Source organism: Magallana gigas, chromosome 8, assembly GCF_963853765.1.
Source record: "Magallana gigas chromosome 8, xbMagGiga1.1, whole genome shotgun sequence".
Classification (NCBI taxonomy): Eukaryota; Metazoa; Mollusca; class Bivalvia; order Ostreida; family Ostreidae; genus Magallana; species Magallana gigas.
In genome coordinates this window covers 27,214,881-27,242,826 of record NC_088860.1, presented here as the reverse complement: position 1 = coordinate 27,242,826, position 27,946 = coordinate 27,214,881, and the positions used below count along the sequence as shown (strand labels likewise).

Here is a 27,946-nt window from a genome sequence, read left to right as displayed (position 1 = left end):
GTTACAAAGGGGGCCCATGTTTTAAATACGAATTTATTGAGAAATATTTAAAAATCTTTTAAATCAGGATCTATTCAACTACATTATCCATATATTTTGTATATCACTCCAAAAAGCTGTTTTTATTATGGTTATTGTTGCTCAGGTGAGCAAAGTGGCCCATTGGCCTCTTGTCTTTTTTAAGCGTCAAAATTATGCCCAATCGTACAGCATGCCTAAGATCACATGACTCTATGTTTTCACATGAAGAGATAAACGAAGGGGTATGTAAGATATTTTCATTGATCACTGTTGAGCTATATTCGTAATGGTATGGTAGTATATTGCATGGATATTGCTAATTTAATGACTTTAAATTAAAAAAAAACAATCTTACTCACTCATACCGAAAGTAACCTGTCAAAAAATATATGATAGGTTGCCAAAATACATTTACATATGATTAAAAGTATTCGATACAGTATAAACATTATTTACAGTGCTGGTGGGGTGTCATGATAAACGTTTGTCGTAAAATCTTCAAATGCAGTGGTTGTAATAATCCATATGCAAGGATAAAGTACAGTACAGCTCATGACTATCCGTGTATAGACAAAACACAAGCGAAATATGTTCATAGAATTAAAAGCGATAATTTTATTTACATTGGTACCGTTTACTTTACTAGAGCTGGCTTTATCTCTCCTAACGGTCCTATCTGGCTCATATTTCACCCAACTAGTGCTTATGATAAAAGATTAATTGATTTTCATAATATAACACCTTTTTATGTAAATTAATATGATTGACTTTGAGGCCCTATGTCAAAATCAAACAACTTCGACAAGTGAGATAATAACTCAATATTTCTCGAACCATTTGCTTCTCCGACTTAAATATAGTCAGACAAGTTTCCTTTTATAGAGTAAGGATCTCGATTGGTTTTGAGGTCGCAGTGGTAGAGGTCAAGCGTCAAACTACCCTAGTTATAGGAAGATATTAAAACACTTCTGTGGTGTCATTCCTTTGTTTCAGCAAAATTTTACCTGTGACAGTCAGATATTTGTTAGCTTTTAATATCAGACCGTTACCAGTGGCTACAGAACTGATATCCTACAAAATTTGACTGTCTAAGGTAAATCAACAACGAAATTTAATGGCAGTATTTTAAGTACGATATATGCCTCAAACACTTCTGTATTTAAGTTTCTCGGCTCTAACGGGCCTCAAAACTCTCATATAATTTTTTTACAGAACTGTTTTCGGCATATATTAATTACATATCAGCACAGTTTCTAAGGAATCCTTTGCAGATTTTTTAGTTTTTAAACAGATACTCCTGAATGAGTTAATGACCTGTAATTATATTGAGACTTCTGGGGTCAAAATATCCCAGAGAAAAAAACCTATTTTATTGCTTTCTACACTAATTTTGAGTACAAAGAGTAACAAACATAGATTTAAATATCTATACATAGACTACCTTGTTAAAATAATGGTCTTAATTTTTTGGTGTTTTAATACCGGTTAATTGGTAGAGACGTGACTTATTTTAATAAAGTACATGTATTTACATTGTGCTGTTTTTCAATTTGCATTTGACCTTGGGATATTCATCAATGCACTTACAATCAACATAATTACTAGAGCTATACAAAAGAATCATTACAAAGACCATTGGAATAGCTAGAACTGCACACAAGTCATCGTGCATAACTTCGGGGAAGGGGAGAGGGTTAACGTTTGACAATCATTTATTGATTTCACTAAAGCTACACGTTGTTTTATTTGATTCTTTATTTATTTGAAAAAAATAACGCAACATACATTCAAATTCAACATGTGAATTTACTTGCGCTTTAACACTCATAGAAATGTGATACCCTTCCCCATAAAATGTATCCTTTTACATAGAATAAGGATTGATTAACAGTCAATGCTGAGACTGAGATGTTGAGAAAATGATCACATAAAAGTGTTTTTTAGGTAGTTGCTACTTTTAATTCTTTAAGGAAAAAATGAAAATAATAAGTCATTTGGATTTTTCCGGATCACTTTTTTACATCTTACAGACTGTAGTTATTAAATATATGCCGTGGACCCCTTTGGGAAACAAAATTGGCCCTACAAGCCCCCCCCCCCCCTTGTGAAATTTTTCTGGATCTGCTCAAGGCTTAGATGGGCTTTCCAGATCAAAATTTGTCCGTTGCCTGTCTTCTCTGTCGTCGTCAACTTTTCACATTTTTATCTTTACTCTTCAAAGGGGATATGACTAAAGAAGAGTGAAAAAGGGGTGGATCATATAAAATCTTCTGATGAAACATTATGCTAAAATCAAACAAATTATGCGCAAGGATCCTTGGAGGAAGGGCTTTCAAATTTGTTCAAATGAAGAACCATTTAATATTTAAAGGGAAGATACATGTACTAAACTGATTATTTGAAAAACCTTTTTTCCAGAACCAGAAAACCTGTATTGTTCTAACATTACTTCTTCTGATATATTGTAGATTAAAGTTAAATAATGACCCCGTGGGTCAGGAAGGGACCCTAAAGGGTTCAAAGTTCATAGAAGAAATAAGTAGAAAACAAGAATGAAATAATTCTTCTGAAGAATTAAAAGTATTTGTGAAAATAGATTAGGATAAAGCTATTATTATCGTTTTACTAACAGCGTGCCAGTTTGTTTGTCGGGCCGTGCTAAATTTTGTACGCTGATTATCATATTACTCATCGATTGGTTGTTCGATTTCATTGAAATTAATATACTAATTTGCAAATCAAGCACGGAACCCAGAAACGCGCTGACCAATGACATTGCATGATGTTTTGGTAGTGAATATCAACACGTGGACAGTCCAAAGCTTGTTGTTTGTGAAATTTATTTCTTTACGTTTTTAACTTCGTTAATATCCGATAGTTTCCGTAATATTTGGTATACTTCAAGACTGGTTATTTCATGCAAAAGCGCTTCCGCTCCCAGTATAAATAGATTTACCGGGGAGTATTCGATTAATGCGACGTTCGTTAAACAGGTCGAGACCACTATATTTTGTGACGTCGGCATAAATTTGCATACTAGATTAGCCATCTGTTTACTTTTATCGACAAACCAATCAGGTGAATGAGTTGCAAGGCATTGTGGGCTACTACAAGTTTCAGTGTATACAAAGCGTATTGAAAATATATACCATTTTGAATTGTCCTTTGGAAACTCATTATGAATGATTTTTCAGAATTTATGAAATTAATATGGACAGTTATGTCTGAACTTCAATTTCTACGCTCACATTTAAAAAGTATTGCATATGAGGACTTATATCAACCTATTTAAATACCCCATTGTCACTGTTCAAAAGAGAGGTACGTCCTATAGAATTAGGCAGCGAGTACCGTTTTTTCACATGATATCCCATATTTAAAGCAACATTATTAGAATGCGCGTTGATATTTTCTTCAGGGACATTCATCAGATTGCTTCACGGACAAAATACTATATGCTGCACAGCTTGCGCTTCTGCGTTTGTATATTTGTGCATTTCTACTACCGTGGCTATTCACGTATGTTACAAATATTTCTAGTGCACAATGATAAAGTCACCAATACACAACTGTGCAGTTTTTTCTTATCAAAACCTGTTTGTACTTGTATGCGTATGTTTGTCAGTCGTTTGATACTGATCATTTTTGAAGCAACAATTGATCAACTAAAACAACAGTATTTTTCAATGTGAGCATGAAACAAAGTTAATGGTACGTAATCTTTCCTTTTTTACCTTCTAAAGTAAAAATCAAGATGTACAAACATTCCGGCAAGAAATTAAATATTGTGAATAAAACAGACAAAAACCACGTGCGTTTGTTGAATCGTAGACACGTTGTAGACCGTCATGCATTGCAACTCATTCACTGGATTGGAGAATCTGTTTGACGAAAATACTGTCACGTGTTAAATAATGCTATCCATATAAGGTAGTGTACCCGACCTGTTAAACAAGTAGAAACGGTGGAGAACGTTTATTTCATTTGAATACATTGTCCATCTTCCCCTTTCTAGCGTTTTGTTACCGATATGAAAATTGATGAAACAGTATGTAACTGTTAGTACCATATGCAGAAGACCCCGTCAAGGAGGTCCGAGTAAAATGATGTAGGCATACTACTATATATCACTTATTTCTTGGCATATATATTTAATACATTTAACAAACAAGCTTTGGACTGTCCACGTGTTGATATTAACTACCCAAAAAATCATGTAATGGCATTGGTCAGTGCGTTTTTGGGTTCTGTACTTGATATGCAAATTAGTATTTAACTTGAATGAAATCGAACAACCAATCGATGATAATCAGCGTACAAAATTTTAACACAGGTCGACAAGCAAACTTGCACGCTGTTAGTAAAACGAAAATATACCAAATTCAATCTTATTGCTAAATCTAGATGGCCAGTCCTTGATTCCTGACGGTGTCACTAGCTGATAAGAGTTAGGACCAATGTTACTCAGATAAGCGACGTGGCCCCTTGGCCTCTTCCTAAGTTTATAACATGTCGATTTCAGTCTGAAAATATTACTAGTAATCATAAATGAATAAATATAATGTTGGCATTTTTATTTATCTTTGCTTCAGAAGATGGAGTTAATTAAAAATTAAGAACACTTTACAAATACAATTCAATCAAATCAAAAATAATTGGAGGCATTGATGAGCATGTGCATCTCTTTGATTAAACAGAAGGAGAGGCAAGAGAGAGAGGAGTTAGAAAGTAAGAATCGCGAGTATGAGTTTTTGACTAAATTTTGATATGAACACCCGTGTTGTATTATTCAGGAGCGGGGGAAACAGGAAAAGATTGAGAAGCACAAAAAGATCCAGAAGCAACATAGAGAGAATCGAACAACTCAAGAAGACAGACATTGGAGCCAAGGTGTTGCAATGCAGAATATGGACGAGGAAGTACAGTAACAACAATCGGCCTCTATTCAATAAAGTACTGCGGTCCATGTATTTCAGGGCACTCAGTATACGTGAATATCTGGTGAAGTCTACACCTTACTTGCACCTCTCTGTTTAGAATTAACAATTATTTGTCAATTTGATTACTAAGACCCCCTTTAAGGTTATATCCATATGTTGTTATAGAAACACTGTCAAACAAGTATGGAAATTTATACATTTCTTTAACAAACACTTTGTCCAAATTCTGCAGAAAAAATCTCAGTGTTGTAGGTAATTTAAAATATAACTGTAAACATCTGTTTTGTGTTATCAGGAGCGGGAGGAACAGGAGCAGATTGAGGAGCAGAAGAAGAAGGCGTACGACTATGAGATGGCTCGGCTGGAGAGGGAAGCGAAGGAGAGAGAGCGCCTGAGGAAGATTGAGGAGCACAAGGAGATCAAGAAGAAACATGCCATGGAGAGGATCGAACAACTTAAGAAGACGGACATCGGAGCCAAAGTGTTGCAGAATCTGGACGAGGAGGTACAGTAACAACAGTCGCACTCAGCATACATGGATAGCTGGTGAAGTCCACCACTTACTTGCACCTCCCTGTATAGAAAAAACTAATCATAATTTTACTCCTGTTTGTCTATGACAGCTGAGAACTCATCTTGGCCACATTCACAAGCATCAGCATCAAACGACAGCCATCAACCTCAACCCAGAATCCCAGGGCATGCACCTGGAGACCAGGCTGGAACAGCTAGACAGTGCCATCAAGATGGAGCTCTGGCAGGTAAAGTCCACACATCAAATGGGATGGGAATTGACTGATTGAAAATATTTCAAAATACTGTATTTAAAAAAAATAAAATCATGTTTTGGTGTACTTGGAAACTGTTTAGTTATTTATTCCAGAAAATTTTATTATGCAGCAAATAATTTTTATAGTTGATAAATTTCTAGATGCTTAATTTTACTGTAAAAGAAATTGAATAGGCTTGCCCTGTTGACTTGATTTGGTTGTTTCAGAAGTTTATGTTGTAATGTTTTACAACTGATGTTTTTAGGAAGCATTCAAAGCAGTAGAGGACATTCACGGCCTGATTCAACTGTCCAAGAAGTCCCCCAAACCCTCCCTGATGGCCAACTACTATCAGAAACTGGGGCTTGTCTTCTGGAAGTCTGGCAATGGCCTCTTCCATGCAAGCACTCTGCACAGATTGTACATTCTGTCTCGTGAACAGCGCAAAAATCTGTCGGCTGACGAGTTACAGAAGTAAGAATTCAAATTGAACCCATTGATTTTATTTATCACCAGTCAGATTTACCTGATGTGGTATTTGATTAAAACTTAACACCAGGGAACATTCATTTTAAAAAAGTTAACTGAATAAACTAGATTTTCTACACAAGGTTAAATTTTGGGGGAACGGTTTGATAACAAACAGTAATATGCTTATCTTTCCAACAGGATGGCATCGCGAGTTCTATGTGCCACTCTTGCTGTTCCCATACCAGCATCAAGGAACACAATCGATCAGCTGTTGGAGACAAATGAAGCAACCATGGAGAAGAAAAGACGACTGGCTACTCTCCTGATGCTGAACAATGCCCCCACTCGTCAGTCCCTCATCAAAGACTTTGTCAAGTTTAACATCATTCATTATGTTCACCCTGAGATACAGAACCTGTTCAAGTACCTTGAGGAAGAGTTCCACCCCCTGGGGCTGTATGACCGGGTTAAAGCATCCATAGAGTTCATCAGTAACAACGAAGAACTCGGTCAGTACATCCCAGCCCTGGAGGAGATCATCATCACTCGAGTCCTCAAACAGGTGATTATCTATCTAATCCATACATAGGTCAATTAGAATTAAAGCAGATCTTACATCTGTTAGTGTCACTGACTCACTGTGTGAATGATGACCATATTTGGGAAACAAAAATTGTACCTCATTTGATTAAACAATGGCATATTTTAAATTGTTTATTTTTAGGGTTGGTTAAAGAGTTAATGCATTGAAGAGAATAGGGAATTGAAATATGAATTTGGATTATAGTTATATGCAAATGATAGTTATTTTGAATGTAGATTAGTATATTGCCTGTGATATCATAGTCTGATTCCTTGTTTTACTAGGTGTCTCAAGTCTACCAGACAATTGCCTTTTCCAGACTGGCTGACCTAATTCCGTTTGCCTCCAAATTTCGTTTAGAAAGAGTCATTGTAGATGCAGCTAAGACTCTAGAACTACAGGTAAGTTGGATTACACCTTTACATGCTTTTCTAAGTGTTTTCATCTTTCTCTCTGCATTAAATGACAGACAAGTGACCATCTACTATACATTGTGTTACCACTATTGATCCATTCATCAGGTGAGAATTGACCACAGAAGCAAGTCTCTGAGCTTTGGCACAGATCTGATGGTTGCACAGAAGGAGGACGTACCGGAGGGTCCTTACATACAGAGCATGCCCAGCGAAGGCATACGCAACCAGCTGATTTCAATGGCTAGAGCCCTTCACCAGGCCATTGAACGCATAGAGCCAAAGGACCGAAAGGTAAGAAACTCATATGGCACATGATATTTCAAGGTCATGGATAAAATGTGATTGTAGAAATTTAGCACAATTACTCAGTCATTTGAATATGAAAAGTGGATTGATTTTTAAAAAAAGGCTAATTTGATGTTCAATGCAAATAAAACTGTGTGGTATATGACAGGTCCAGGGACATGAGATGCAGGTACAGATTGCCAACAGCTACAGAATGACTGCCAAGAAAGAACATCAGAGGATATTACAGAGGCGACAGATCATTAAGGACAGGAAGGAGCAGCTGGAGCACCTCAATGACCAGAGAGTATGCCCCCCCCCCCCCCCCCCCACACACATGCACATCGAACCAGTATGGGACATAACTAACGAAACAACAATGATGACATTTCCTTTAAGTTTGCACAGTTATAAATGGTCATCTTCCTTTAAATTAGCATCAGTTTTTCCCCTAAAGCGGTTGTATACACTGTTTAATACATCTTCACATCTTATCCATATGTTGTTATAGATACACTGTCAAAGAATTATGGAAAAGTTATACATTTCTTTAGCAAATACTTTGTCAAAATTCTGCAGAAAAATCTCAGTGTTTTAGGTAATCTAAAATATACCTGTAAACATCTGTTTTGTGTTATTCAGGAGCGGGAGGAACAGGAGCAGTTTGAGGAGCATTTGAAGGCGTACGAATTGGAGATGGATCGGCTAGAGAGAGAAGCGAAGGAGAGGGAGCGCCTATGGAAGATGATCGAACAACTAAAAATGACGGACATCGGAGCCAAAGTGTTGCAGAATCTGGACGAGGAGGTACAGTAACAATAATCAGCTTCTATTCAATCAAGTACTGTGGTCCATGCTTTTCAGGATACCCAGTATACCCAGTATACGAGTATGTCTGGTGAAGTCAGCCACTGGCTTGCACCTCCCTTTACAGAAAATACATGTATTTGTATTATGATTATTCTTGTGTAAAAAATGTTACAAAGACTCTTAGTTTTAGTGTTATATACAGAATTAAATTGCATAAGGTTGCAATTTTTGCAAAATGTATATGTAAAACGTGTAGATTTCAATTTCATCTTTAAGTGTTCATGACTTTCTTTTTTTTGCTTTCAGGACTTTGCCACACTGAATGTAGAGGATATCATGGCCAAACAAGTGGAACAGCTCGAAAAAGAAAAGGAAGAATTGATAGACCGCATCAAAAACCAGGAGAAAGAGGTCAGAATAAACTAAACAAAGGGTATAAACAGCAGTTTTCTCTTTAAAAAACAAAAGCATGAGTATTTGTTTTGAGTCTATCATTAGAAAAGTGATGGATGTATTAATTTTTTTCATTCATTAATGAAGTTTATTAATTTTTATGTACTATGTGTTATTTATCTGAGTATAGAGTGAGCAGTATTGAGTGTGCTGAAATATGGATTTATAATTTGTATGATCATTACTTTTGTAGTTCGATTATTTTGCTCGTGCGAAGCGTTTGGAAGAAATTCCCCTTTTAAAAAAACAGTATGAACAGGAAAAGAAAGTGGCTAGAGAATTCTTTGAGCTGCAAGAGGCTAAAAAGGTGGGTTATAGATTGTATAAGGTTTATACTATGATGATTCTATAGCCCAGATTACGAAGATGACACTGCAGTTGGCGTTTTGGAGGTGCATTTGGCAGAATGCAGTGCTTCAATCATATTAAACGAACATTTTTATGTTTGCATTTTACATACTAATAACAGTTTAGACAGTTGTCAACAATCGTTGACCGCTATCAACAAATTGTGTGTAAGAGTCATTAATATGTACATGTATTGAGCAACATTATCTCTGAGATATCATTAACTAAGGAACTACAGTGGTTAACTAGATGCTGTCATTAGACAGTAATACCCGCACCATGTGTTTGCCCCTAAATAACACTGTTTTGTACCAGTTTAATTAAAAATGAAGGCTACATGCAAGCTCCGGTAATACAATTAAAATTTATAATTTTCATAACTGAAGGATGAGATCCCTTCCCATATGATAATACACATCGTGGCATGAGCAGCATTTTATGTGCAATTTGGGGTAGAACTGTTTGCAGTGAATTTTCAGTTAATCAATAATCTTAACATTTTATGTCATAGAAAGTATAATGGTCTATATAATTATTACAAACAAAATTAAAAATTAAATTATACCCCCTCCCCGTGGCGGTTGCCGGTTTTAGATTTGCTTCTGTGTGCCTACATGAACATCATCGTGTGCACAGATTTAGAGAAGGGGTGGGAGTGAGGGGTCCAGATCCCCCGCCCCATGAAAATTCATTTATATCAATTGTAAGATTACCAAAAATACACCTTGGACCCCAGTGCTCTTACAGACATGTAAACGCATTAACCCATTGCGCTTCAATGTTAGGTAACATTATTTGGGGGGTAAATATTTAATTAATATTTAATATACTTTATTGTTTATCTCAATAGAAAGTATACATGTACATCACAATATGCAGGTGTCCTGCACCACCTTAAAGCTGTTATTTACCTAATAAAATAGTGCAAGTGGATTTGAAGAATAGGTCATAAAAATACATGCATGTTACAAATGAATGATCTTTGTCTGAAGTTACGTACACAACACAGGTCTGCATGTCTCATTAGCGGGTACTAGTTTTACTCAGCTCTTCGATTAGATGGGTTCACGTGTATACATACATGGGTGTTGCTAAAACGCGGAACGGAAAACGGAATGGAAAGCGGAACAGAAGAGAAAACGGAAAATCTTATCTAATGTTATTTACCTCATAGATTTGTTAATCATGCTAAAACGATATACTTTATGTACCTTTTTAATTTTTTTGAAAGATTAGCAATATTAGATTATTTATTCAAGAATATTTATTTCCGCAAAATTAACAGTACATGCATTGACCGCTATATTCTGTCCCAAAATATCCTCGATTCACTTTTTGCTGTATATTTATTAATACCTCAGGGTTCAAGCGATTCTCTTTTAGAAGCATTAAACATTCTCATTATTCTTTCTTTAAAACGTCCTCTCTAGCTTATCAGCTGGTATAATGCACTGCTAAAAATAAAGAAGTCTACGGGGTTTTGCATTTCAACAGACCCGGATGATAGTGTTGAAAAATTGTGCAAGGTCTTCTGAGTGACTTCCAAATGGAGAAAAGATGTCAACATTTTCCATTATAAATCGTCCAAATGTGCTGCATGAATATTTTGGGATCGACAGACTATAGTCCCAATATATAATCGGAAAATCAAACCAGGCAACGTCTAGAGCTCTCTATTCGGATCATATGTATATAGCTGCTGGAATAAACAACTGCTTAGTAATACAAACGTAAGCTAAATTGCATTGCTAAAAATACTAGTTTCACAAATTACTAGTTTCACAATTTACTGGGTATTTTAATGTTTACTGCATTTTAATTTTTATTGTCGTCAGTCCTACGGTTTTTTTTCTTCCATCTCAATGATACTGTATCATCTGTATGACAAAAGATCGTCTAGAACACCGAAAATTCAATTTTGATGTAAGTATATACAAGTACATCATATTTGAAATATAAAAATACTCAAAACACGCATAAAACGCTTTCACTAAATGCGTACATTACGCTGATATGGCAGCCATACCATATAAGAAAAATATATAAAAAGTTATAGATAATTTGCTCGTTTCATCATGTTAATGTTTCACAATTCGTATACATTTGATTTTTCCGTTTCGTACTCAACTAAAACCGAATGAATACAATGCTATAATTGATAGACATTCATATGAATATTAATAAGATAACAACATGTTGATAATCATTCATTAGATATAAATAAAAGATACAAAGTAAATCGTTTCTGGTCAGTCTATACCTTTTTTAAGCGACAAACGTGATGATATTTTCCATTCCGTTCCGCTTTCCGTTCCGTTTTCCGTTCCGCGTTTTAGCAACACCCATACATACAATGTCTGTGTTTTTCGTATACAGAAAAGGATTAGTTAAGATCAGCTAAAGGAATTCATTATTGTGTTTTAATTGGATTATCATTATGATGTTGACCAATTTAGGTAAGCATAATACATGTAGTAGCAGTAGCAGAATATAATGAGATGCCAGCATACATATATAAGTTCTACTTTCACTTTCTTAATGTGATTTCCCTTTGACAGCATACTGTATCATCATCTTTTTTAAAATATTTAAATAAGCTTATCATCGTTACCTATCCTATCGCATTTGTAAAGTTTCTGTCATTTTAGTTGCAAAAGTAAATTTTTTCATTTGTATGCACTATGCACAGACTGCATGCACTATTGAGTTGACCCCATATTGACCCTGTATAAACAATTTCTTATTAAATTTGTGTATTACATGTAAGTAGGTGGAGACACTTATCATTTTTATATGAGTTATAATAGGAAGGAAGGAGTATTTATAATGCATCAAATACAATGTAGGTCATGACCTTATATGGGACTGTTCTGATCCCACGAAACAGAAAAATACAAAATATCTTCTAATGTCATTATGATGCATCAAAAGGTGTAAAGTACATTAATGACCCCCAGGTGTTGTCTTTAACCCCCCCCCCCCCCCCTGCCTTTATGAAATAGGAAATGATATGATACACTGTATATTTTGTTAACTTCTGAGATCTGAGATCCTCATCCCTAAACCATATAATTTATTTTTGCTCTTTGTGTCATTGCGCGTAAAATTGTATATAGATTATGCCCCCTTGGAGACACCCTGACATTTTAGAACTAGAAATAATAATGTATTTTATCTTATTCATATGTTATACAGTAGTGTTTGATCCATGTGGGTAATTCCTAGCCTAATGATGTCACTGCTTTTTTTAGGAGACTTTACAATTGCCCCAAATAGGCGAATACACATGGAAGTGATGCATATAATATTTTGTTTATTAATCTTAAAAATTGAATTAAGCAATTTCCAAAATGTTAATGTGAATCACGAGAGAAAAAGCAATCAAGAAATGATTTAAAATTTGCTACTGTACAAATGTAAGAATGTATTAAGAAGACTGAATCTTTAACTTGTCAATGAATACTACTTATTGATCCCAAGGTAGAAATATGACCTCTAATCATATCTCAATAGATCATTTGTCAATTATGCAAGGTGTAATATAATTTTTTTTAAGAATAACATTTTTTACAAGTTTATAAAAGTTTTTAGACACCCAAATTATATTTTGATTTTAAAAGAGCATTCAACAGGGGGGGGGGGGGGGAACAGTTTATATTTGAGTTTGTTTGGGATCGGGGGTTCAAAGTCATATATTTGACAATTTTTTAATGTAATTTGAAATAAGACTTAGCCAAACTACAGTCATGAACATGAATAGTATAGAACAAAACACAAACTAATACATGTACATGTATATATACATAGGAAGTATTTCAAAACAGATGATTGATCTATATCTGGGTTCTTAAATTGAATCATATATCATGTACATGTTATATTATTTTCTTTGTTCAAGGCATTTAAGATTGTATGTATAGGTCATGATCCCAAGATCTTCCTGAAATTATCAAATATCATAAAAACCATTGAGATCCCCACCTTAATCCAAAGATATTATTCCTCCTTAGGTCATGCAGGCGCATCAGATCATTATGGCATGTAAGTCATGACCTTAAGGGGTCATCCTGACCCCCTTAGAATCAGAAATTGTCAATTATCTTTAATTATTGATGTTTGATGATCCTATCTCTATTTAATCTTTATTATAAAGTCTCTGGAATGAAATTTGGAGACTAATTGTTTTTGTACGGTTCTTAATACATGTATTATTATTCTTCATCTTCTTTTTCTTCTTTCCTGCTCTGAACTTGTTTCTCAGAGATGGCTGAACAGAATTGTACAAAACTCTAGGATATGATAGGCCTGCATATCTAGTTGTGCACCCTGGTTTGATTTTTCTCATTTTGGGTTAGAGAACCACTTTTCGGGGGAGGGGGGTGTCAAAAGGGTGTGGGGTCTAACATTGAACCTTGTAGGAAGAATCGTAGACTCTATTGTAAATGGTAACTTGAAAACGGACAAAGATAATAATATAGGGTTTTCATAATCATATATTGGCTGTAACTGGCAATATATAGGGTTTATTAGATCTGACCCCTGGGGTCATCCCCACTCCCCAGGAATTTGAAATTACCATATATCTCAGAAACTGTTATAATCATGACCCCTAAACCATATATATTCATGTTTCTGATGTCAAGGGGCATCAAATGTTATGTAGGTCATGGGCCCTGTGGGTGGTCCTGACCCCCTCAAACAGCAAGTCCTTTAATATCTTCAAAACAATTGAGATCCCCACCCTTAAACCATATATATTCTTGTTCCTTGTGTCAAGGGGCATCAAACGGTATGTAGGTCATGGGCCCCGGGGGTGGTCATGACCCCCCTTGAACAGGAAGTGCATGAATATCTCGAAAACGGGAGCTCTTGGATCAATGTGTTTTTTTTTAGTGATAAACGTCAATTTTCTGCTACTATTTGACTCCCTGGATGAAATCTAAATTTTTAAAACCTTATTGCCCATATATAGGACAGCCCCAATTATATCCCAAGAGATGACGTAGCTACTCCAAAAGTTGTAAGAGGAGTTCTGGGAACCATATTTTTTTGGCCAAAAAACGTCATTTTTTGTTGCCCACTGATCCCCTTAATAAAAAAAAAAATCTGGAACCTGATCATGCCTCAATATGACACCCCCAATCATATTCTAGAAGATCATTTGGCTACTGCCAAAAAAAAAAGACGTTTTTGAAACCAGTTTTTTTGTAAAAAAAAACGTCATTTTTCAGCCATTAAATGACCCCCAGGACAAAATTGAAAATTCCGAAACCTTATTGCGCATCTATAGGATACCCTAAAACATATTCCAAAAGATGATTTGTCTACTGTTGAAAATGTAGGAGGAGTTCGAGGAAGAAGGTTTTTTGTGAAAAAACGTCATTTTTCACCAATTATTTGACCCCCAGGACTAACAGAAAATTTTTGAAACCTTTTTACAAAACAACATGATACCCCAAATCAAACTCCAAGAGTTCAGTTTGCTGGTTTATAAGATGTAAGAGCAGTTTGAGAAAGTAAAACGTGACAGACGGACGGACGGACGGACGGACGGACGGAACAGGGTAACAACAATATACCCGAACTTTCTTTAGAAAGTGCGGGTATAATTAGCCTTCTTCATTGTTATTCTTGTGTTCATGTGGAGGGATTTTCAGTTCCTTGTTGTGCGGGTGTACATGTATCGCTGCTGTGTTTGTAGATCGAGCAGTTAAATAGGGACCGTCAGATGGCACTTGCTAGTCGGGATCGCCTCAATAGGATGAAGACTGACAAGGATGAGTTCCTGAATCTATTTAGAGGACAAAGAAAGGAAATGTTTGAGGTATTGCTGCAGCAGGGTTTTGTTCGTTTGATTTTTATCTTTTGAAAAAAACACCCAAGACAATTTGAGATTGTTTTTCCTACCGTTTTAGTTCTGGAACATTTGCACAGCTTGCATGATTTTGAATGATACCTGCCTTGAATGTTACCATTACAATGTTCTTATTGTGGTGGCGTCAAACGAGGCACAGAGTAAATCATCTCACTCCACAAACTGTATTTCATGGACAGAATTCAGTTCACTATAAGGAGATAACAATAAAAATCAGATGTATCATGATGGACCTCTGTGTATGTAAACTGTTATACTTTATGTCACATTAATGAGTACTTGATATTATTTTGTTACTGTTATTTCAGAAAAAGCTGGCCGAGTTTGAGGCTAGGGTTTCGGAGGAGAGAAAGAAAAGATTGTACGAGAGGAAGGAGAAGCGAAGAGAGGACCGAAGGCAGAAGTGGATCCAGGAACGGGCCAAAGAAGAGAAGAGGAGAAAGGGTGAGCAGCTCAAGAGAGGTTAGTTTTTTGTTTCATCAGCTCAAGTTGCTTCTCCCTCAATTGTATAACACTGTAAAGAAATGTTTACCAAAAGGAGACATTTCTGTTCAACACGCAGTGTGTTGCTCTCTTTCTATTGCAATTCAGGATACAAATTGGTCAGGTTTTTTTGGGTTTTTTTGATAATTTCATTAATAAAAAGAAATTTAATCGAAATTGATTAACAAATTACTGGTATTTATGTATATCTTAGTATCAAAGGGTAATTCTAAAAATCTTTATATTAATGTTTAATATGGTAAGAAAAAAAATTGAGATATTGGCAAGCAAGTCCATTTTTTTGCTTTGATTTGACAGAACGTGAAGAGAGGGAAGCAAGGAAGAAGTTGGAAGCTGAGAAACGCAAGAACAAGGCCAGACTAGCTAAGCTAGAGAAGCAGGCTGAGAAACAGCGACAGAGGAAGAGGAAGGCTGAAGAAAAGAAAGCAAAGAGACGACAGGAGTTGGAAAAATCGAGGTACAGATTAAAGTCCACAAATTGTTTTTAAAAAGAGTGTGCATACAATTGGGAATGACTTCCTTAAATGTTACCATGGTGACACCTTGGTTGCTGTGGCATCAAACAAGGCAAAGACAAACGGTTTACTCCACAGATTGTATTCTCTTCATAGATACAGTTTACTTAAACAAAACCAACAATATTGATGCACATAATTGGTCAATACTATAGTAGGATGATACCTGATTGCATAAATTCATTATTATTTTGTTCATTACAATATATTTGTGTTCTTATATTTCTCCTCTTTCTAAATATTGTTTGTTTGTTTTTTTGTTCAAATGCATACAATTGAAATTATACAGCGGTAGAGATGATGGCAAAGAAGACCGCCCTAAACCATTTGCTGGTCGTCCTGGAGAGCGTCCAAGTTGGCGAGATAGAGAGCGGGAGAAGGAGGAGGAGGGAGGTCGTGATGGGCAAGCCTGGAGACCAGCAGGGGCCAGAGAAGGTGGCGGCTGGAGGGAGAGGGAGAAACAGCGATCAGAAAGCTGGAAAAAAGAGACTAGCCCCACCAAGCGGTTAGTACACTAGCACAGGATTTTTGTATTGTGAAATTGTGAAATCCCAGGTTGATAAAAGAGATGGAATGTGATGTTAATATGCTTTTGATTGTTGTTTGAAACTTCAGGTATGAGGAGGAAGAAGAACCAAAAGGAGAGCGCTGGAGGGGAAAGAGGGGTGCTCCTAGGGAAGACAAGCCCCCAGCTCGAGGTATCTCTCCCCCTAGGGACACATTGAGAAGCAGAGGGGAGGATCGAGTACCATCGAGGGATGGTGGTGATCGTGGGAAATTTGGGGAACGCAGAAGAGATGGTAGACATTTTGAAAGATGTAGAGATGATAAAGATTTTGGAAGAGGAAAAGAAAGGGAACAAACGAGCTCTACCTAGTAAGGATAATTCATCTAGTGTATTTAGTCATAGATATTTTCGCTCATGTATTTCTCCTCCCTCTTAAATACTGGGTTTTTTTGTTCAGCTGCATACAATTGATATTATACAGCGGCAGAGATGATGGCAAAGAAGACCGCCCTAAACTTATTGCTGGTCGACCGGGAGAGCGTCCAAGTTGGCGAGATAGAGAGCGGGAGAAGGAGGAGGAGGGAGGTCGTGATGGGCAAGCCTTGAGACCAGCAGGGGCCAGAGAAGGTGGTGGCTGGAGGGAGAGGGAGATACAGCGATCAGAGAGCTGGAAAAAAATGACCAGGGGATCTATTCACAAAAAATCGTACGTTTAATCATAGACGTAAGTTTGACGTAAGATTTTTTCGTAAGATTTTGCTTATTCACAAAATGTCGTACGTGTGACGTTACGTCAAAAAACAGTCAAAAGTTTACGTCTACTATTGGGTTGACGTAAGTCTATAATTGATATGTTTATAGTTGAGTTATGGCAGTTGTAGGGACTACCTTCATTTTGTCATAAGCAAAATTAAGAGAAGAAACTCCTATTTGATAACGCGCTATGGTTTACCATGAGAAGACAGGTCAGAACTCCTTTTGTATCTCGTGTTGCAAAACGTATAAATGGTGGGTGTAATTTTTTTTTAATTATATTTGAAGCACAATTATTCAAGCATACAACAGATAATCACCATTACAAACCATACACATAGAGGAAAAGAGATACTAGTATAATACGCGCCATCAATTCCGGGTATATCGAATCAGTATTAGGTAAAACTACGAAAATTATTTGATAATATAGGCGTTTTCTTTTATTCCTACAAATCCATTTAATCAGTAAAGCGATAGTCATATGCAAACACACTAATTAACTATTAGTATGTAATGTAATCAAGGTACTACATATCATGCACGGATCTAGAGGTGGGGGCCCGTCTGTTCCCCCTTAAAAATTTGATTATTTAAGGTGGCCCAGCGTTTAAGAAATCTGTGTCTAACCAATTTTTTTTTTAATTTGAAACAACAAAATCATTAAAAAGAACAAAATATTTATACCTTTGCACAATTCTTTTTAGCTCACAAGGTCCAGCCGCCAAACAAAAATTCATCATGTAAGGTCATAATTTTAATAAAAATCAAATGATAGCCATTAACTTAATAAATTCTTATTGGTTTTTAGCTCACCTGAGCTGAAAGCTCAAGTGAGCTATTCTGATCACTTTTTGTCCGTCGTCCGTCTGTCCGTCCGTCCGTCTGTCCGTCCGTCTGTCCGTCTGTAAACTTTTTACATTTTGAACTTCTTCTCTAAAACCGCTTATCCAATTTCAATCAAATTTGGCACAAAGCATCCTTGTGGGAGGGCGAATATAAATTGCAGAAATAAAAGTCCGATCTGTATTCAAAGCGGAAAAAACCTTGAAACTGTAGAAAAAGGGGGGTGCATTTTTAAAAATCTTCTTCTCAAGAACTACTGATTCCAATTCAACGTAGTTTAGCATAGATTATCCTTATTGGAAGGAAAATGTAAATTGCAAAAATTAAGGTCTAATTCTGTTTCAAATCTGAGTTATTACGAAAATAATAATAAAGGAAAGGCGTGTTTCAATCAGTTTAATAGCTTCGGATTCGGCATCCGGTAAAATGGGTAGACAAGACTTGGCCTGGGCAAAACAAAAGATTGGCAGTTACTAATCTGCCAATCTTATTAAAATTTCAGGATATTTGATGGACAAGTATATTTGTATTTGCTGTAAATATTGCTGCAAAATAATAAGGCTAAATATTTCAATGCGTTGACAGTTTTCACACATGACGTTAATTGGTGTTAGCTTGTTCTGATTTTCGTTTCGTTTTCATTATTTATGCTTTGTAACCTGGGAACTATCGTCTTTATTTCGTGATTTTTACGTATCAAATCAAACAGAGACTTCGGTAAATCAAACAGTTAACCGTTTACCTGCGCAAATTAAGCAAAATCTGATGTATCAAAAAAGTACTGAAATACAATTCATTCTATCGGTAATTCGGCATTATCTTTTGCGTAATGGTAGATTAATGCAATAGGTTTTGTTGAGATGCTTGGCATTTTCTCGAGTTTATTCAGTTTAAATAGAGTTTGATATCGCTGTCGGAAATATGTAGGTATATGTACATGTTTATATATGATTCATTTCGAAAAAATAAATTGTGTTCTTTATTTGATATAGTGCATGTTTCTTGTGTTTAATTGTTTACAATTTCTATTTACTAACCATATTTGAGTGTTAAGCTTCGAATTATAAGCAAGATACAGAGATTTGCTCACAATTCTATGTTTGTACACAGATCTTAAAAACTAAAGATTAAAAAAGTAAAAAAAATTGTCAAAATTTATTAAGAAAATTTTCAAAGTCTGTTCTTCCAGAAACAAACTTTAACAACTTATTGTATTCTAAACTTAACCTTTTTTAGCTCACCTGAGCCAAAGGCTCAAGTGAGCTTTTCTGATCACAATTTCTCCGTTGTCTGTCGTCGTCGTTGTTGTCGTTGTTGTAAACTTTTCACATTTTCATCTTCTTCTCAAGAACCACTAAACAGATTTCAACTAAATTTGGCACAAAGCACCACTAGGTGAAGGGAATTCAAGTTTGTTCAAATGAAGTGCCACGCCCTCTTTAAAGGGGAGATAATTGAGAATTATTGAAAATTTGTTGGTATTTTTATTTTTATTTTTCTTCTTCTCAAAAACTATTCGGCCTGAAAGCTTAAACTTGTGTGGAGGCATCATTAGGTAGTGTAGATTCAAGTTTGATCAAATCATGGTCCCCGGGGGTAGGGTGGGGCCACAATAGGGGGTCATGTTTTACATAGGAATATATAGAGAAAATCTTTAAAAATCTTCTTCTCAAAAACTATTAGGCCAGGAAAGCTCAAATTTGAGTGGAAGCATCCTCAGATAGTGTAGATTCAAGTTTGTTCAAATCATGGTCCCCGGGGGTAGGGTGGGGCCACAATTGGGGGGTCAGGTTTTATATAGGAATATATAGAGGAAATCTTTTAAAAATCTTCTTCTCAAAACTATTTGGCCAAGAAAGCTCAAATTTGCATGTAACCATCCTTAGGAAGTGTAGATTCAAGTTTGTTCAAATCATTGTCCATGGGGGTAGGGCGGGGTCACAATGGGGGATAAATTTTTATAGATAGAGAAAATCTTTAAAAGTCTTCTTCTCAAAACTATTAGGCCAGGAAAGCCCAAATTTGAGTGAAAGCATCCCCAGATCATATAGATTCAAGTTTGTTTAAATAATAGTCCAGTGGTATGGTGAGGCCACAATGGGGGATGAATTTTTACTTAGGAATATATAGAGAAAATCTTTAAAAATCTTCTTTTTAAAGACTATTTGGCCAGAAAAGGTTTAAAATTGTATAGAGGCATCCTCCGGTAGTGTAAATTCAAGTTTGCAAAATCACAGTCCCTAGTGGTAGGGCGGGACCGTGATGGCGGTTTGAATTTTTACATAGGAATATAAAGAGAAAATCTTTAAAAGTATTCTGGGAAAGTTTTCGGTTCAAAACTCAGTACTTAGTGTGAAAGCACAGGTTATGCAGATTTAAGTTTGATGAAACCATGATTCCCTAGAGAAAAGTGGGGCCATGAAATGGGGGGGGGGTATATAGGAATAGAGAAAAATCTTCTTACAAGTACACCAACAAAAGGGGCTTGGTATTTACCAAAAAATAAGAGGTGGATAAAAATTGGCAGATTTTCAATTTTTTTTAGCAAGATCTACTGTACTCCGTTGTCAAGATATTTTGATACTGTAATGCTAATGTGATCAGAATGAAGGCAATTGTTGCTCAGGTGAGCGATGTGGCCCCTGGGCCTCTTGTTTATAGAAAAATTTAAAAAATTAGATATTTCATTTATTCTCCAGACGACCTTAAAAAATAATACCTAGTTACTATATTATCGAAACAGACACCCACCCCCCCCCCCAAAAAAAAAATTCTCACATGCGTCTGACGTTAAACATATTTCTTTTTGTAACAAAATTATTATCAGGAATATAATAAAACTATATGTATTAAAAAACAGGGAATTTTCTTATTACATGTTCCAAGAATGTAAATGAGCGAAAATACAGCGTGACGTCATTCTTCCACAACGTGAATTGATACCCAGCCTCACTAAGCGGTTAGGACACTAACCGTATCAATCGATCTAATCACACAAAATCAAACGCCTATGATTACACTTTAAACTTACGACAAACCTACGTTTACGTTTATGTTGCTATTCACAAAAGCTGTCGTAACTAAGATAATAACGTTGTCGTACGACTATTAAAGTCGGAAGTGCGTCTAAGTTCTTAGTTACCGACAATGCTCATGCGCAGTAGGCATTGTGGAAAAATGACGTCACGCTGTATTTTCGCTCTTTTACTTTCGCGGAATTTTTTAGCGCCTTTGAGCACGGACATATATATCGAAGTTACTTCTTTTTTTTCCATACGCCTATTCTAATGTAATTATATACGGTATGTTTACAATTATCGACAGAAAGAAAATCAAAATGTGCCTGACGTTAGAAATGTTTCTTATAATAAGATATTTCCCTGTTTTTTAATACATGTGTGTTATTAAATTCCTTGGAATAATTTTGTTACAAAAAGAAATATTTTTAACGTCAAACGCATGTGAGAATTTTTTTTCTGTATGAAATTTATTTCATGTTTCAAACTTCAAAAAAATCTTCAGCAAAATTTGTAATAAAACGTGGCATACTTAAAATACTATCCCAAAAAAATGTCAGTTTATCGCTACATGTACATTCTAAATATGTCGTTTTTGTGGGTTTTTTTTTTTTTTTTTTGGGGGGGGGGGGGGGGGGGCTGTTTCAGCGATAATGTAGTAACTAAGTATTATCACCCAAGTTGGCGTGTCCATTGATAACTTTCCTTTCGATATTGTGAATTTTTTTAAAGGTCGTCTGGAGAATAAATGAAATATATATATATATATATATATATATATATATATATATATATATATATATATATATATATATATATATATATATATATATAAATTTTTCTATGAAAAAAAAAATAAGAATTCATTAAGTTAAAGGCTATCTTTTGATTTTTATTAGCTCACCTGAACCGAAGGTTCAAGTGAGCTTTTCTGATCACCCGTTGTCCGTCGTCCGTCCGTCCGTCCGTCTGTCTGTCCGTCCGTCTGTTAACTTTTCACATTTTTGACTTATTCTCAAAAACCTTTGGGCCAAATTTAACCAAACTTGGTACGAAGCATCCTTATGAAAAGGGGATTCTAAATTGTTAAAATAAAGGGTACAACCCTTTTTAAAGGGGAGATAATTACGAAACAGTGAAAATGGGGTGCATGTCTTTAAAAATCTTCTTCTCAAGAACCACTGCACCAGAAATGCCAATATTTACACAAAATCTTGTATATATAGTGAAGATTCTAAATTGTAAAAATCGTGACCCCCGGACCAAAACTGGGGACCCAGGCGGGGTTCAAAGTTTAACATTGATATACATTGGAAAAATGTTTAAAAATCTTCTTCTCAAGAACCACTGCACCAGAAATGCCAACATTTCCACAAAAGCTTGTATATATAGTGAAGATTCTAAATTGTAAAAATTGTGACCCCCGGACCAAAACTGGGGCCCCAGGCGGGGTTCAAAATTTAACATGGAAATACGTAGGAAAAATGTCTAAAAATCATCTTCTCAAGACCCACCGCAACAGAAATGCCAACATTTACACAAAAGCTTGTATATATAGTGAAGATTCTAAATTGTTAAAATCGTGACTCCCGGACCAAAACTAAGGCCCCAGGCGGGGTTTAAAGTTTAACATAGAAATCCATAGGATAAATGTTTAAAAATCTTCATATCACGATTCACTGCACCAGAAAAGCCAATATTCACACAAAAGCTTTTATATAAAGTGAAAATTCTAAATTGTAAAAATTATGACCCCCCGGACCAAAAACTGGGGCCCCAGGCGGGGTTCAAAGTTTAACATGAAAATCCATAGGATAAATGTTTAAAAATTTCCTTCTCAAAAACCACTGCACCAGAAATGCCAACATTTACTCAAAAGCTTGTATATATAGTGAAGATTATAAATTGTAAAAATCGTGACCCCCGGACCAAGACTGGGGCCCAGGGGGTCCGGGCTACAACTTAAACATAGAAATATGTAGGAAAATTGTTTAAAAATCTTCATATCAAGAACCACTGAACCAGAAATTCCAATATTTATACAAAAGCTTGTATGTATAGTGAAGATTCTAAATTGTTAAAATTGTGACCCCCGGGCAAAAACTGGGCCCCCAGGCGAGGTTCAAAGTTAACATATATAAGAAAAATGATTAAAAATCTTCTTCTAAAGAACTACAATGCAACAGTTTGGGATATCACTATGCATATCCTTGGCAATTGTCGATTCTAAAGTGTTAAAATCATGACCCTCGGACTAATACTGGGGCATCAAGAGGGGTTCAAAGTTTAACATAGAAATATATAGGAAACATGTTTAAAAAATCTTTTCGAGAACCGAATGTCATACTTTGTGAGATTACTTTACTTGGATCCTCAAATAGTAAAAAACTTTAAATTATAGAAGTGATCTAATACTGGGGCTCCAGGGGAAGGGGTTCGATGTTTCACATAGAAAGATAGGAGGGAACATTTTTAAAAATCTTATGGAGGAGAACTAATGCTTCAATTTGTGAGATTACTATGCAAGCATTCTCAAATTGTAAAGTTTCTAAATTGTGGAAGCCGTGACCCCCAGACTAATATTGGGGCCCAAGAAGGGGTTCAAAATTAACATAGAAATATATAGGGAACATGTTTAAAAATCTTCTTCTCAAGAACTACAGTGCAACAGTTTGTGGGATTACTATGCAAGCATAATTGGCTATTGTAGATTCTAAATTGGTAAAATCGTGACCCCCGGACTAATACTTGGGCCCCAAGACCCCCAGACCAATACTGAGGCCCCAAGTGGGGTTCAAAGTTTAACATAGAAATATATATGAAAAATGTTTAAAAATTTTCTACTTGAGAACTACAATGCTACAGTTTGTGAGATTACAATGCAAGGATCCTCAAATAGTGTAGTTGTTAAAGCCAACCATAAACCCCGGACCAATACTGGGGCCCCAGAAAGGGGTTCAAAGTTTAAAATAGAAATAACATATGCTATGAAATAGAATGTTACAAATAACTGTAGTTCAGGTGAGCGATGTGGCCCATGGGCCTCTTGTTAAAATTATGACCTTACATGATGAATTTTTGTGCATAATTTAATAAATTTTGAGATCATGCTTCATTGTATTAATATTTGGCGGCTGGACCTTGTGAGCTAAAAAGAATTGTGCAAAGGTATAAATATTTTGGTCTTTTTAATGAGTTTAAAAGTTGTTTCAAATTAAAAAACAAAATTGGTTAGACACAGATTTCTTTAAGGCTGGGTCTACCTTAAATAATAAAATTTTTTAGGGGGACCAGACTGACCCCGGGACCCCACCTCTTGATCCGTGCATGATTCATGTATGTAGTAGGTTGATTACATTACATGCATACTGATAGTTAATTAGTGTGTTTGCATATGGCTATCGTTTTACTGATTAAATGTATTTGTAGGAATAAAAAGAAAACGCCTATATTATCAAATAATTTTCGTAGTTTTACCTAATACTAATTCGATATACCCGGAATTGATGGCGCGTAATATATCTTTTTTCCTCTATGTGTAGGGTTTGTAATGGTTGCTTGAATGATTATAATTGTGCTTCAAATATGATTAAGAAAAATAAATCACATCCACCATTTATATGTTTTGCAACACGATATATAAAAAAGGAGTTCTGACCTGTCTTCTCATGGTAAACCATAGCGCGTTATCAAATAGGAGTTTCTTCAGACCGGCCATTGTGATAGCTAATGTTAAACTTAGTTTCATTGGTTAATATCCCTGATGGTCCAATCAGAATCAGTCTTTCTCGTAGACGTCAACATGGCTGGCCCTGTCAGAAGTCAATGTGGTTGCAGAGTAAAAGTTCAGTATGGAGAGTATTTAAGGAATTTTATTGGAGTTTTTGTATGTAAGTAGTTTGCGTTTGATGTAAGATTTTAAAAGATTAGTGCGAATGTTTCTCGACTTGTTGCAATACTGCTGTTGCCATAGGCAAAATTCCATCGTGAGCCCTGGACCAGTAAATGTCCGAGTAAAAATAAACTGGCGAGAGAATAATGACGTATATCTCCGCTATTTTAAGACCCATCAACTTGAGATTTGGCATGAGTGTATCTCAGACATTGCTTTTTTGAAAAATACATGCATAATGCGAGTGTTTTAAAAATTAATTGATTTATTAGGCTTTTGAAGCGAGCTGGTAGTTTTTTTTACCTGGGTCAGAGTTTGACCCCTTTCTTTATTTATGGTTACATTGAAATTAATGTTAAAACGGGCTTGGCCCCTGTGCATGTAATTGAATGTGACAGGGACTAATTACTGTTTGTTCTCATGATTAAATTGAGGAAATCGACTGAAAACTGACATTATGCAGTAAATTGAACCAATGATAGCCATAGCATGACATACACTTGTTTACATTATAAAAATTGTAAACTGTATCTTGCTTACTACTTGACAAATACCATAAAAATTCACAGAGATGACATTTATGAAACAAAGTAAAGATTAATCAAAGTACTGAAGTACTGAAAGCCGGGCTCTTTGGTGTATCTTTATGCATATTGTGTAGTTAAGACTTAAAATCTCTCTCTCTCTCTCTCTCTCTCTCTCTCTCTCTCTCTCTCTCTCATGCTTTTAATGTCGGCAAAGCGTCAAAGAGCGACCAAATTTTGTAAGCGGCTTTAAACAAAAATATGCCTGTCTAGAAAAACAAATTCAACAGTTGCTGCCTTGAATTTTGCAAGAAGCGTTATATATTAAATCCCCATTTTTTCAACGCACAGCAAAATAGTTTATGCATGGAAATTCATGCGCGTTGTATGTGTCCAACATGCATAGTCTTGTTTTTGAAACACGTTATTGATAAGAAAATAAAAAAGATAGACAATTCTCTCGAAATAAAAAAAAAGAATCAAAATGCCAACACTTTTTACAACACTTGGCTCTTTGTGTAACTATTTGGTATAGCGGAAACTTTTACTTTGATGCTGTCTGGTTTTTTGTTTACTTTTGAAGTTGTGCTATTTATAGTAATATTGGCGATTTGCCTGCCTACAGCCAGGACTATGCGTTCATTAGAGCCCGGCTAAAAATGAGGAAAAATATTTCAGAATCTGTTAATAGATCTGATGTCAAAAAAGAATTGTTAACAATAATTCATTCTGATTAGACTTTAAAATCTGTATCCACTCATTGACACTATATATATTATTCTAAAGGCATTTCAAAAATACGGAACCGGCTGTAATACAGATATCTCTGTTATTATCACTCTGAAAGGTGTTATTTTAGAAAATGGTTGTGGGTTTTTGTTAAAATATATGAAGAAACAATTAAGCGTGTATTTATAACTTGTTAAGATATACTACTTTGATGTAATGAAATAAATATACATACTTATAAGAAAACTCCAAATAGAATTGAAATTAATGTTAGCATACCATTCAGTAAATTTTAGTAATTGTAACAAAGTTCTTAAATATTTCATTCTGATTTCTTAACAGAACATTTTTAGTTGTTCAAAACAAACAAAAAATCCTCTAGGTTACATTGTTGGACTATTACAACATTTTCTGTTCAAGTAACAAGATAAACTTTGGGCAGATTCGAAAAACGCATTTGACGTATAATTAAAAACAATGTAAACAATTGATTCTTTTCTTCAAGGAAATTGGAGTGTGAAAAAGTGTGAGAGTATGTTAGAGTTCTTAGAAGACTAACTAGGTGCACAAGTTACTTTGTGAAATGTTTGTGATTGTGATATTAAAAATGATTTTCAAGAAAAAATAAAATCTAAAAAAAACTAGAGATATTTTTAAACTCAGATTATAATAATGCCCCTCTCGATTCCCCATGAAATCACAGAATGATGAAATATTCTGATTTTATGTTTTAGTATGCTGTTGACTAAATAATTGTTCAGGTATGATGAGAACGATGGACCAAAAGAAGAAGGCTGGTGGGGAGAGAGGGGTGCTCATGGGGAAGACAAGCCCCCAGCTAGAGGCATTTCGCCTCCCATGGACACGTGGAGAAGCAATGGGGAGGATCGAGTACCATCAAGAGATAATGGTGATCGTGGGGGATTTGGAGAACGCAGAAGAGATGATGGGGATTTTGGGAGAGGTAGAGAAGATAAAGACTTTGGAAGAGGCAAAGAAAGGGAAAAAAACAAGCTCTACGAAATAAAGATATTTCGTGTAGTGTATTTAGTCAAACTGTGTTGTTAGCAAGCATAAGAAATGCAATGTTGGTTTTATTTTTGGGTACATTATTGTGCTACAAGTCCTTACATGATGAATTGTCTGTTATAGGTGAAGTACCAGTACAAATTCGCATGGGAAATCGAAGAAAAAATCGGATACAGAAAAAGACTTTAAAAAATCAAGCAAAAGAGGTGGGAATTAATTGAACGAGTCAACGAGAAAATGGTGATAAGTTTCTGAATGGAAATAAGTTTCAGAAATTTGGAACATTTCAATAAAAATATTTGAAGTAGCTTATTGAGTGACAAAAATTAAGTCCATTCGGATTTAATTATTCATGTCAAATATCATCATTGCTAAAATTTATGCTAGATTTCGATAGACACAAATGACTGTTCTACCTTAGGTGAGTGTTCCAGTCCAACAGTAAGGGTTCGGATATTTTAAAACACAACCAGCCAAATCAGTGAGAGAAAAAAAGTTTTTGCAACTAGTAATTGCCTTTTTTGAGGTTATTTTCTTACAGAATTTCATGTATTTACTAAACAATCGCAGAGTATAAGTAATTATTTTAACATGTACTAATAAATCCTTCATAAATCATTGAAATTTGTTAAAACTGAGATTTTATGTGTGTTTGGA

The 27,946-nt window shown here is 35.4% G+C and overlaps 1 protein-coding gene across 3 annotated transcripts; it reads left to right on the top strand.

Moving 5' to 3' along the window:
* Positions 1 to 225: 225 nt before the first annotated feature.
* LOC105322090 (eukaryotic translation initiation factor 3 subunit A) lies at positions 226 to 27,870 on the top strand. 3 transcript variants are annotated; one of them, XM_066069542.1, is made up of 20 exons: positions 226 to 263; positions 4,815 to 4,940; positions 5,257 to 5,466; positions 5,585 to 5,722; positions 5,997 to 6,205; positions 6,401 to 6,764; positions 7,070 to 7,186; positions 7,307 to 7,492; positions 7,656 to 7,793; positions 8,129 to 8,293; positions 8,603 to 8,707; positions 8,943 to 9,056; positions 14,799 to 14,921; positions 15,281 to 15,416; positions 15,774 to 15,933; positions 16,281 to 16,496; positions 16,607 to 16,867; positions 16,981 to 17,205; positions 27,022 to 27,298; positions 27,413 to 27,870. In XM_066069542.1, the coding sequence occupies exons 1-20, from the start codon at positions 234 to 236 to the stop codon at positions 27,476 to 27,478; spliced, it is 3,366 nt and encodes a 1,121-aa protein (XP_065925614.1). In that variant the 5' UTR covers positions 226 to 233; the 3' UTR covers positions 27,479 to 27,870. The 3 variants fall into 3 exon arrangements, with proteins under 3 accessions (XP_065925614.1, XP_065925613.1, XP_065925615.1); XM_066069541.1 differs by having other exon boundaries at positions 15,281 to 15,434; XM_066069543.1 differs by lacking the exon at positions 226 to 263 and adding an exon at positions 3,559 to 3,732 and having other exon boundaries at positions 15,281 to 15,434.
* The last annotated feature ends 76 nt before the right edge of the window (positions 27,871 to 27,946 follow it).

What these genes read in the sequence shown, in the direction of transcription:
- LOC105322090 (XM_066069541.1), top strand. Translation starts at nt 234, where the DNA reads ATGTTTTCACATGAAGAGATAAACGAAGGG. An exon ending in ATGAAGAGATAAACGAAGGG is followed by an intron (nt 264 to 4,814) that starts GTATGTAAGATA and finishes TGTATTATTCAG; the next exon opens with GAGCGGGGGAAACAGGAAAA. An exon ending in CTAAGACTCTAGAACTACAG is followed by an intron (nt 7,187 to 7,306) that starts GTAAGTTGGATT and finishes TCCATTCATCAG; the next exon opens with GTGAGAATTGACCACAGAAG.